General features: G+C 42.9%; 1 protein-coding gene across 1 annotated transcript in view; it reads left to right on the top strand.

Annotated features, from left to right (window-relative positions):
• Positions 1-314: 314 nt before the first annotated feature.
• The window catches only part of LOC121953607 (regulator of G-protein signaling 6-like), a 107,206-nt gene continuing 95,320 nt past the window's right edge, over positions 315-12,200 (top strand). Inside the window, exons 1-2 of the mRNA XM_042500788.1 lie at positions 315-394; positions 8,503-8,598. Of these exons, the coding sequence (XP_042356722.1) occupies positions 8,515-8,598 (84 nt within the window). The 5' untranslated portion in view covers positions 315-394; positions 8,503-8,514. The remainder of the gene's footprint in view (positions 395-8,502; positions 8,599-12,200) is intronic.

Below are 12,200 nucleotides of genomic sequence, written 5' to 3'. Positions count from 1 at the left end.
TTCCCCTCCTGGGGGCCTGGTCTAAGCCCCATGTCTCTTTAAATCCTAGAACCGCCCCTGCTTACACCTGCCCTCTGAAGGCGGTAGCGACTGGCTGCTGTCAGTCTGAACGAAGCACGTTGACTACGTCTGTGCGAGGAGACGTACAAACATTCACAGATTTACTGAGTAAAATAAGTCCTAGATATCTGCAAAAATGCTTTTTTTTTCAGGCGAGGCTAGTCTCATATGTTAGAGTTAGATAAATCGAGCGGGTGACGCTCCAATGTTTAGTCTTTTCGGAATGAAATTCCCTCCTCTGTGTCGGTTTTCACGGTGTTTCCTCGATGGTTTGCGCTGGATTAAGTAACCCGTTTTCAAAGATGTTCCTCTAGGCTGGACTACGAGCTGCAAAGTAAGGCTAACATGCTAACGTACTCGCAGTGTCAATGCTAACATACTGATGGTTTGACTGTTATTAGCCTCCTAGCCTGTTAGCATGCAAACACTTGCTCGTTAGCACTGAACATAAAGTTGTGCGGAGGTATTAGGGCATACATTTTCATTTTGACTTGATTATGGCGCAAAATGAAACGTCAGTGGATCATTAGACGTTAACTCCAAACGTTAGGGGACTGAAACAGTTTCATGATCCACCAGCTAATGAGACATATCTGGCTGATATTAAACATTGTGTCTGCAGGACGCTAAGTAGTCTCAAAGAGCCTTGAATTCAGTTTTACAGATATTAGGCCTTGAAAAAAAACATCAAAATAGTGTAGTGTGTTTGTGGTATTAAACGCAAACATTTTATCATTCATTTATCCGTCTTTTAATTCAGGCCATGCCCAGTTCAAGGCTGGGGGGCAGGAAGAGATGTTGGTGGGTGATATGAGTTATCCTTTACGCACATATGCTGAACTGTCTCATGTTTTTATCCAAAACTACTTGATAAACAAGCTGAATTGTGTGCCTATAAGGCACTATGGCAAACGTCCTAAATCCTAGAAATGTCCTAAAATCAGAGAAATGCACTGAAATACCACAGATGTTCTAAAATCCTAGAAATGACCTAAATTGTGAGAAATTTCCTGAAACTTTCTAAATCCCAGAAATGTACTGCAATCAGAGAAATGTCCTTAAATCTTAGAAAAGTCCTAAAATCAGAGAAATATCCTAAAATCCTAGTTACATGTACAGGCAAGTTGAGTAGGCTATACTTGCTTTAGTGATAATAACCACTCAAAGTGAGAGTTATTTGGGGCTACAGATGCCCATGTTGGCATTAATTTGGGCAGGTGAAGTATTTGGGGGCACATTGCACCCCTGTGCCCATGCCTAGAACCAGCCTAGATTTAGGCTTTTTTTTTTGTCAAGATGAGTAAAGCTCTTCTGTGTGATAGTTTATAGTCTATTTGTAATCCTGGATCTCAGTACTAAACCTAATATTTTCTTCAATATCTTTTTACTTTATACTTGCACTTACCTGTTGGCAAAATGTAGATAAACTTAACTCACTCTTATAGCCATATTCTGAAATAAAACAACCTCTTAGGCTACCTGCTATGCTTGAATAAGAAATTCTTGTCCAAATTAGTCTGAAATTTGGTCTAAAATCAATTGGAAAAAGTCTTAAATGGCATTAAATTTAAGTATTTGATAACCACAGGCAACCTGATTAAGGGTATTATATTTCCCAGATCAGTATCCTCCTAATATTACACATTATGAAGACCTTTCGAAGGTTTTTATGTCGTCAATAATATCCTTTCTAGATAAAAATTGAATTCATGTTTCTCTGGGTCGGTATGTTAAAGTCATTGTAGTGGCGTTCTTTCTGATTGTTGAAGTAGCGCCTGGTGAGCTGCAGGCACAGTAACTTCAGTCTGATGTGAATGACAGGAGGTTTAATCCAGTGTAAAACCTTTACTGAAAAACGTTTAAATTACACTCAGTCACAGCGTTCAAAAACTATGTGCTCCTACGCCTCACGCAGCCCTCTGCTCAGTCACACTATACGTGATGTCAGCTGACAAGATTAAAGGGAGCGCTCTATCAGAATTGATGCTTTATACACAACGATGTTCTATACAATATCTTGAAAATTAATTATTTATTATAATTAAATTGATTTTTATTTTCATATAATACAACCATCCACCTACAGGTTATAGCCTACAGGTGATTTTTGCTATTCCTTGGACCCAGCACCCTCAGATTTGTGGCTTTGTGAGATTTTTTTTACCATTCAAAATGTAATTAAAACACCCATCTCCCTTTTTTGTGATATTTGAACAGCAAAGATAGTCCTTACCAATATTTGACAATGTTTGTTTATATCCACTTGCTCAAAACTCAAGGCAACGTTAGACAAAGCCCTGTGGATCTCAGGAATGACGTCCCTTAGGGCCACACTGCTCTTTAGCATGGATAAAGAGAGGAAATTTCATATTATTAAGGGGCTGTTTGTTATTTATGAGAGGGAAGCAGATGAAGCAAAGTTTTTTTTTCATTTATTTTGCTTAGGGAAGGAACATTGAACTTCAAATGGTCATATTTTGTATTTATTCCAAATACACCAAACCTGCAAAGTGGGTTTGAAAGACGTGCTTTTGTTTTTCTTTTTAAATCACCCAAATTACACCATTTATCATAGCCAGAAACTGTGATATATGGTTATATATGGTGGAGGGAGGGTCATGTGTTTCCCCCCATTCATTGTGGGAAGATCAATGAAAAATATTTGTAAACCCCAGGGAGTCATGATATTTAAAAAAAACAAACAAAACAAAACGTCAAACCGCAGCCACCCTCTACTCTGACAAATAAAATACAGCCTGCATTTTTGGAAGATACCAACTTGATTAGTCTAACTCAGAAAGCTGACGCCTCGTGTTAGCTGTGGCTAAATGTTCATCTCCCGTCTCCTACAGTAAAAATGCATCAGGAGGGGATCTCTGCACCGCCAGTTTGAAGAATAAGAACGATTAGACGTTTTCAGTGCACACATAGATGTGCGAGTGTTGTTGTAAGACAGCTCTGAAATGTCGTGAAGGTTATCTTTTAGATATCTTCTCTCAAACTTGAATGTCTCCGTGTGTCATGCATGTGGCCAGTGCTCTCTGGCAGCGGTGTGGCTGTGAACAGGCTGCTCAATAATTTAGCATTAATGCAGATTATAGCAGGGCTGGCCCCCTTAAAGCAGATTAGAGAAGTCCCTGTCTGTCTGTCTGTCTGTGTGTCTCTCTGCTCGCCTGCCTGTCTGTCACCTTGTTAATGATGGCACTCCTTAATGCCGGAGCAGCTCACGGGGCAGGAAGACGTGCTGACAGCAGGGTGGTGATGTCATAACATCATAATATGGCAGATGTACAGAGATGTGTAGTTGTGGTAGCGGGGCTGTAATAATATGGGGGATGGGGGATGTAATATACCTGTTCTTTTCCTGCTGAGAGAGAAATGTGTAGGGTAAGCACCGTGGGCCGATGAATGGTCTCACGCTCTAATAGGCACGCTACTCACACGGGTCGGTGTGTGACCTCAGTTTCCCTTGGTTACCACATTTACTGAGAACAGCAGTTTTCAGTTGTTTCAATTTTTCCAACTTCATCTGCATTTGGCCTGAAGAAAATTGGGCTGTACTTGTGTTTAGCTTGATCAAAACATGCTCATTTATTTTCTGTGTGTGTGTGAGGAATATTTGAACCGGCTCGAATAGCCAGGACCTTTGCCTTACTTAGATAAGCGCTGAATAAGAGAAGAACACATAGTGGAGAAAAGCAAGCATGATATTTCTCTGATGACTGGTGAACTGGTTCTGGCAACACAAACATCCATGTGTGTGTGTGTGTGTGTGTCTGTGTGTGTTCACTCTACATGCATGCATTCACAAATTGGCCATGCCATGTATTTCTGCAGTATCTTCCTCGGGGGCTTTTGGGATCTCATTTATTGCAGCAGGGAGAGGAAAAAAAGCTTCATTTGTTCGGGTTTGCCATTTAAGCTTGACTGATTCCAGAGTTTCCATGAAGAGAGAGGGAAAGAGGGAGGAGACATGCACGAGTGGAAACAGAGTGCCATCCTCAAGCATAAAAATGGAATTTATAATATGAGGAGTTAAAAGACAAATAAAAAAGCGCCAGAAATACAAATATAAGTTGTGGAAATGTGTCTAACTTTGGATCATAGCCTGCTTAAGAAAACCTCAAGCTTTCAATGGGAATTGAGAAGCTTTATCTCTGCTCGCTCAAAGAGTTATACATTTAAAGTCTGCATCTGTATGTGCTCAGTAGCAGTAACTTGTCCCCCTAATGAAATGTTTCTTATTTTAAGCATCAGTGGGTGTTATTTTATGAGCATCAGTGGGCGCTGCTGCAGTGTGCCTCTCTCTGTCCTCCTTTCCTCTCCGCTGTGTCCGCGCTGCTCTCTCTCTCTCACACACACACTCGCTGTCTTTCTCCTCCCTCTGTTTTCCTCTTTATATTCTCTCTAATTCCTTCATCCCTCCCCCTTTTCCAACTTGATCTGCCTCTCTATTGCACAGCATCCCCCTGCCTCCCTCCCTCCCTCTCTCTCTCTCTCTCTCTCTCTCTCTCTCTCTCTCTCTCTCTCTCCCTCTCTCTCTCTTCCTCACACACACACACACACACACACACACACTGGTTTTATGTCTTTTTTTTTTATTTTTTTTTTCTACATTTTTTCACTTTTTTTTTTTTTTGTCAGGAGCTCCTCACATGTGCGCACCTCGCCCATCCCCCCTCTCTCTCTCTCTCTCTCTCTCTCTCACACACACTCACTCTATCGCTCTCGCTCGAGCACATGCAGACAGAGGGAGAGGGGGGATGAACGAGGTGCGCACATGTGAGGATCTCCTGAACTGCCGGGCCAAGGCAGGACTGGTGAAGAGAGAAGAAGAAGAAGAGGAGGAGGAGGAGGAATAGGGGAATACTGCAGTGGCCAGTCAGCTTCTCTCTCTCTCTTTCTCTTTCTCTCTTTCTCGCTGCTCCACTGCTTTCATCACCCTCTCTTCTTCATCCCCTCCTCTCCCCTTCTGCCAATTATACCATGAACCTGCCTGCTGCTTGTTGCTAAGGGGGAGCCAACCGGGGGAGCAGAGTGGACCAGGCATTATTTTGTTTCTAAGGTAATGAATGCTTCAGTAATGGCAAGGTGTCACAGATGCTGCGTTGCACTCGGCTGCTCGCCTGCTGAGATTGAACATGGCTTTGGAAGTCATAACCACAATATGGTTGTATCTGGAGCATGGATTGTTCTGTGTGTGTGTGTGTGTGTGTGTGTGTGTGTGTGTGTGAACTCTTTGGCGGTTTATTGAGTTTGTTTCAGTTGACCAGGCGTCTTCTGGCTTGCTTATTTGCGCTGTTGCAGGGGGTCGGTGGGTGGGTGGGGGGGGGGGGGGGGGGTTCTGCCCTGTGAATATGTGCATTGTCCTTTCGTGTTTGTGTCATAAAATGATTGGATTTGAGGTGGAAAGACACACCTGTGCAGTAGATGCTGGCGCTGTCTGTCCATATTCCATCTGTTTCCCTTTGACACAAGCTTTCAATTAACATCTCAGATGGGCCTCTCTGTGGAGTTTGATTTGCATGCTTAAGCAGCTCAGTCGGGAGGAAGTTGTTCCCGAGAATTACAGCTTCCTGTCCACAAGGGACCTATTGGCTCACTATTGTTTCTTTTAAGCAGGTGCTATGCAATCCATACCGCCTGCCTTTCTATACGGCCCTTGAGGTGGACGTAAAGATTAGCTGTCTAATGTGCTCAGACTCTAAAAAGAGCACAGACGTGTTAACCGACGGGGAGTGCTGCACTCCGCACTTCTGGTGGCAATAACAAACAGTAAAGCGAGAGCGGATGATTACTTATTCACTCATGCGCATCACCATGCTCTGTGGTGTAATAGATTAAAGTGCTCAACTATGGTGACAAAGCCTTACATGTGTGCTGCTGCACAAGCTGGTGACTTTTAACAATTTCAATCCCCCCCCCCCCCTCTCCAGCAGAGCCATTATCTGCAGTTGTTCAGACTTGTAACATTGCACGGCTACAATTACATAATTCAACTACTCCAAATCCCTTGCCAGCGGCTGGCCCTTGGCAAGATGCAGTGTTACTAATTCAGTTAATGTATGAAGCTTTCATATTGTGCCCGCTCATGTGTGCCTATCATCTGTATCCTATGTGATTTCTCCCCTCCTTCATAGTTCTTTTTTGAAGACACATAGCTGATACATTGAATGGCGAGGCCCAGTGAGGCAGAACGATTATTTTTTTTCTCCCCGGCATCTTTATCCTCTCGCACATTATGTTTCATAAGTACCAAAAATTATGAATGTGCCGAACTGTGTAATCCAACCCCTCACCTCTCTTTTCTCAGCACGATTAAAGGACTAATAAATGGTTTAACCCGTTTAATGCACACAGGAGCCTTCAATGGCAAAGGGTAGACGGGGCTAAGGGGGCTCATTGAAGCCCAGTCGTCAGTGTAGGTTATGGAAATCCTTAGTTAAGCAGAATTAATTCTCCTGAGGAGTGAGCGAGGGATGGAGGAGCAAGAGAAAGTGATGGGGACTGTCTGTGTAAGGGCTGTAAATAAATCCCTTAACAGCAGCTCTCAAAGCATGAAGCCTGAAGGGGGAGGGGGGTTTATTGTGGGGAGTGCAGGCAAATCAGAGGTAACCATCATATGATTGCAGCTAATGGAGCCAACACTTAACAATAACAACAAAGATATTGGCTCACATGGACCGCAGTTAAACTGTCAGTATCACCTCAGTGAGGGTTCATTCATTATGAACATCAGTTTTTTGGTGAGGAAAGATGACTCATCTCCTCACAGCAATACTGACTGTGTGTTGTAGGCACACATCTGCGCCGTATACATAATTACTGCCATCCTGAGTCCCCTGAGCCGAGCTGATACACTGTACTGCAGCGATTCTCAACTTGTGTTCTTTGGAAGTGATTTTGATGTTATCTGACACAACTGATTACATAAAATGTTGTTGCAATATGTCTTTTTATAAAATTGAATAGTCAGTGTGGTCAAGTTCACATTTGGACTACTTCTCCCACATTTAGTGGCAGAAGTTTCAACCAAATTTACATTTTGAAGGAGTTATTATATGTGCATTAAGAAAAAAGCAATGCCAGTACAATTGAAAAAAATCCCTTTATTCAACATTTAGTGGATACATGTGCAGACAATGTGGACATACTAAAATACAAAAAAATAAGGCAGCAATAGACGGACAGATGTTACTGAGTAACAAATCATTAAAGGACACAGATACATTAAATGAATGAGAAATACATTTTTAAAAAAAAAATCTAAAAAAAAAAAATCTAAATAAAGATAGTTTGAAAGTTTGGGGTGAAACGAAAAGTGAGAGTAAAGGAGGATGTTTTGCTTCTTTTTGGATCTTTGTCGGGTTAGAATGTGTGGAAAGTGCAAACCACACCCATATTTACACATAACACAGATCACAAGCTCAATAATGGCAGCTGTGGTGAGCCATCCAAACTGCCCAGGGTGATAAAACTAAAATAAACAATGCAATAAAGCACACAGAAAAAAAGTAAATAGAGAAAAAAAACAGTAATACAAATCCCATACTTTAAAATGCAAAACATATATCTTGATCTATGAAACGTAATCATCCCATGTATCAGAGTCTTACACGCAGGTGACGCAGACTAATAACTAGTTCAACTGTTGATGCATCACATGAACTATTTAACCATTTGTTCAGTGAAAGGTCAAGTGTGTAGGATTTAGTGTCATCTAGCAGTGAGGTTGCAAAGCTGAAACTTCATTTGTATGCCAAGCAAGTAGGAGAGCAACCGTGGCCGAAGCATCTAGAGCAGTGTTTGTTTTGTTCCTTCTGGGCTACTGTAGAAACAACATGGCGACCTAAGCGGAAGAGAACCTGCTGCATATGTAGATATAAACAGCTTCTTCTATGGTAATTAAAACGCAATTCTTATTTTCAGGTGATTAGACTCTATATTTATGAATATTTTATATCATATCTGCCAGCAGATGCCTCTAAATTATACACAATGAACCCTTAAGTTTACCTGTTTCAACAAGTTATGTGTTTATTCATGACTTTTTAGCCGTCAGATTTTTTTTTGGAATCACCAAAACATATTAGTTGAGCTACTCCACAATCTTTCATGGTAACTGCAGAAGTGCCCCGGGAGTACGGCTGGTTTGGAGCCACTGCGGTGTTGCATGTTCGAGATTTGACTTTGCAGCTTAGTTAATATTCAGCTTCCATCAGCCTACCTGAGCTCTCTTATCTGCCCCTACTCTGACAGGCGTCTCCTCTCTGAGACAGCAGCACACATTTTGGCAGCTGAATGTCATGACGATAAAAGCCGAAGGAATTTTCGGTTCCCCAGGGGGAAATAGAAATGCTGACTGATGTTTATCAAGTCCTCATTTTGTGTTCTTTCACCGTCCAGCGGATGTCTCATGTGGTCCATGTGTTTCTTCAACAGGACTGAGTGAAAATGGCGGAGGGGTCCAGAGACCAGGGAGGCGTGGGCACCACTGATCCAGAGGACGACTCCCCCAATATGATCGTCTACAGAAAGGTAACTCTATGTGTGTGCTGCAGTTTCTGGCCTATATGTAGAGAGAAGCATTCTCCGCGGGGCAATGACCCGTAGACGGGCTCCTGACAGCCCACCGATCCGTATCAGTTCGTATCTACCACAAGCTCGGGTGTCAGGAAACCTCTCTTTCAACCATCTTGAAACGAAATCTCTCTCTCAGCCCTTCTTCTAACCATCATACCATCACTATCTGGGCAAACTCCAGCCCTCCAATGTTTTAATAAGCTCTCAATCCCATCAGCAAGGGTTTGGGGAATGAGAGGTCCTTTTAGTGTCAAGGGTAATTACCTCGTCCCCATGGCACCTCACTTTCAATAGCCGCTGTTTGATTGGAGAGGGTGAGCGGCATTGGTAGCTAATTACGTGGATGTTCGGCGGGGAGGAAGTAGCTGGTTCTCGGGGGCCGGGATCGGGAACAGCCAATGAGGGGGTGGTTATTCCTCCTTGACGGACGAATAGCTTGTTATTTTTCTGCCAGCGCCATGACAGCACCACTTAAAAAAAAGTGTCTTTTGATCAGACTTAAACTACGGGATCTACTGCTACCGCTGAGCCTGCTGTCCCAGTAAAAAAAAAAAAAAAGTGTGCTACAAGCAGGCCCTAGCTGACAGATCCTGTCCCACTGTCCCAAATCTGTTGTTTCATCCTGCTCCTAATGATTGTCCATTTATATAGCGATGTAAACAGATTAGTGGAGGGGTGGGTGCGACAGGATGTGAAATAATTGTTGACGGCGGCTGCTTCAGCGGTATAGAACTTTTCTCTAAGGAGGCTTGTGTCACTGGCGACAGCTTGAATTTCCTCCATCTTTGTAAAAAACACCTCCAGTCTGCGGCTCACCCGCAAAAACTGTCAGGACCTCCTTTGTACTCGGAAACTTGGTTAATCTCTGCTTCTGATTACGATGCCACGGCGTTTGTGTGCTCTGAGAGTGCCACACATCAGCAGAAAAGGAAGTGGATGTGCATTTCTAGCAACATTTCACTTGTGTATTGTAAATACTCAAGTTGTTAGGGTAACAGTGGTCATTTCCAGTCTCTTAAAGTCTCTGCCAGGAAACTGGGAATGATAATCAAAAATCAAATAAAAAGAAAAGTGATCGCCATGAGACAAATACAACAGCTTCTGTCCCTGAAGCCCAGATTTCATGACAGGCGTCACATCGCTGTCAAAAATATTTGTGTGTGCCTATCTCAACATGTAACGCATTCATTGTTTATTCAGTTTTGTCATTATCCTCCATGTATTCTAAGAAGCTGTCACGCCGCAGTGAGAACATACTGTAGTTGCATGTAAAACTGGGTATCTTCAAAGATTTCACGGCAGCGCTTCATTATGTAATGCTACACATGCCTGGAGGCAGCGCATTTAAGAGGCTAGTTTTTGCTTGTCAGGATGCTGCCGGAGGGAATATTCATCATTTCATGTTTTAGTCATACGCAGTGACAACAGACAGATGATTCTGAGAGTGACAGGGTGTTTTTTTTTTTTTCTCTCTGCCCCTTCCTGCTTTGAAAACGCCAGTTTGGATTTGAAGCTTTTGTGGAAGAAAGCATTTTACAAAGAGATAATAATTTGACAACAAAGATATGATTTTAATTTAGTACCTGACGTTTCATTTTAATGGATGTAGTTTCTTGAGTTTTATCCCGACCTCTCACTAGCTCAAGATGTCAAAGAGGCCAAATGACAGAGAGGTGCCGGGGCTTTGAGGGCAGAGCGCCCGCGGCCTCTGGACTCTGTGGGTGGGCAGCCTGGCGCAGTGTGAATGCGCTGCTTGCAGAGAGGCAGATGGCCACCAATATGCTCGGCCGCCTGGGAAAACACTGGCAGCTTCATCCCCAAGCTACTGAGCCTCTGTCAGCTGGAAGACATCAGCACCTTACTGCAAGGCTGCTAGTGTAGTCATGAGATGAAAATATTTCAAAGTGTGGGCAGTGCCTTTTGTGAAATGTATGGAGAGTATGGGTGAAAATACATATATCGCCATATCTGTAGCAAAACTGTTAAGTTCACTGTGTGGGCGGTTAGATGAAGGTGAATGTGATGTATTTAGCCATTAGAGAGGCTGGGAGGGGAGGAGGTTGTCTCTGTCCATGCAGTGTAGGTGCTGCATCTTGCTCTGTCTCTCTCCTCCCACGAAAAAAAAGGAAGTGAGGCAAAACAATCCAATAACTGCAGGACGTCTTATTGCCTCAAGAAGTTTCGGTCGAACAGAAGAAGTAGGTTGCACACATGCTGGAAATGCACACACACACACACACACACACACACACACACACAAAGGAACTCAAGCTTAATGCGGCTTTAATACACAGTAGCCATTCCGGTTGTTGTGTTTTTCCTTTCTATGTTTGGCATGCTTAGCAGACAGAAGATGGCAGGGTAGATGAATAGGATTGGCACCAAGAGACGCACAAAAACTCAAATCATGATGAGAAGCGCTACTGTGCGGGAACTGCAATTAAGCGGAGGAGAGAGTCCACTTTACTGCTCTGATGGGGTAAAGCTCACAAACTATTAATAGCTCTCGTCCCTAAGTGCGTGTGTGCGTGTCTTCCCCTTTTTGCCTCTGTGACTCGGGGGCCAAGACTGGTTCTTCCGAGCCGTGACGGCTGCCTGGTTTTTGACACGCAGTAAACTGTCGCCAAAGGACCAAAGCACGGAGAGCTAAGGAATGCTGTTAGACCCCCTCTTCATTTTATTCAGTTCATTAAATGTTTGATTGGATAATTCTTGGCAGTCAACTCGTACCTGAAGGCGGGTATTATAGCCATCGTACGTGTGGTACAATGACGCAAAACTTTTATCCAGATGAGTTTTAGGAGCCATTAGTGGGTAAATATTAGTAATGAGATCTGGCAGGAAGTTCAAAGGCACCTCTTGGTGCTAGTGGCCTTTGGGTGTGTGTAAACTTCATTAGCAGAAAGTGTAGATTGGTTGTCAATTGCAAATGTGTTTTGGCTCAATACACTATTTTCTTTTCTTTGTTGGTAAATTGATGCATCAGTGCGGTGCTTTAACAGCTCCATCTGTGAGATATATTTGTACAGAAAATCCATATTTTATTCACGCTAACGTCATGGCTCTTAAGATGGTAATGTCAGTCTGTGGGTTGGTCAGTCCACCCCTTTGTCTTGACTAAAATGTCTCACTAAGTATTGGATGAATTGTCATGGAATTTTATACAGATATTAAAAGTCATCAAAGGATGAATCCTGCTGACTTTGGTGACCGTCTGATGGTGGCAAGTGTCTCCTTTCTTGTAATATGTCCTGCCTGGATTACTGTTAGGTAGCTTTTGATGTAGGACTTCTTCATCTAACAGGTGTTAGGGACAATTAAGAAGCTGTTGCTGCTGGACATGCTTAATCTTCTTTTTCATAAAATCTGCCCACTTTGGGTGTTTTTATATTAGGTGCAACTGATTCGTGCCACTCCTGAGAATTATGTCCTTCACTGTACTCCCCCACCACTCAGCTTTCACTTAAGTAATGTTATTCCAAACCTACGTACGGCTGTGTCATCACCTTTGTGACATTTGTTCATTTTAGATCCCAAGGTCATACAATGCAGTCAAG

The sequence above is a fragment of the Plectropomus leopardus genome, chromosome 14, assembly GCF_008729295.1.
Source record: "Plectropomus leopardus isolate mb chromosome 14, YSFRI_Pleo_2.0, whole genome shotgun sequence".
In the NCBI taxonomy this organism is placed as follows: domain Eukaryota; kingdom Metazoa; phylum Chordata; class Actinopteri; order Perciformes; family Serranidae; genus Plectropomus; species Plectropomus leopardus.
The sequence above is the reverse complement of the archived record's forward strand: the minus strand, read 5'-3'. Positions and strand labels throughout refer to the sequence as shown.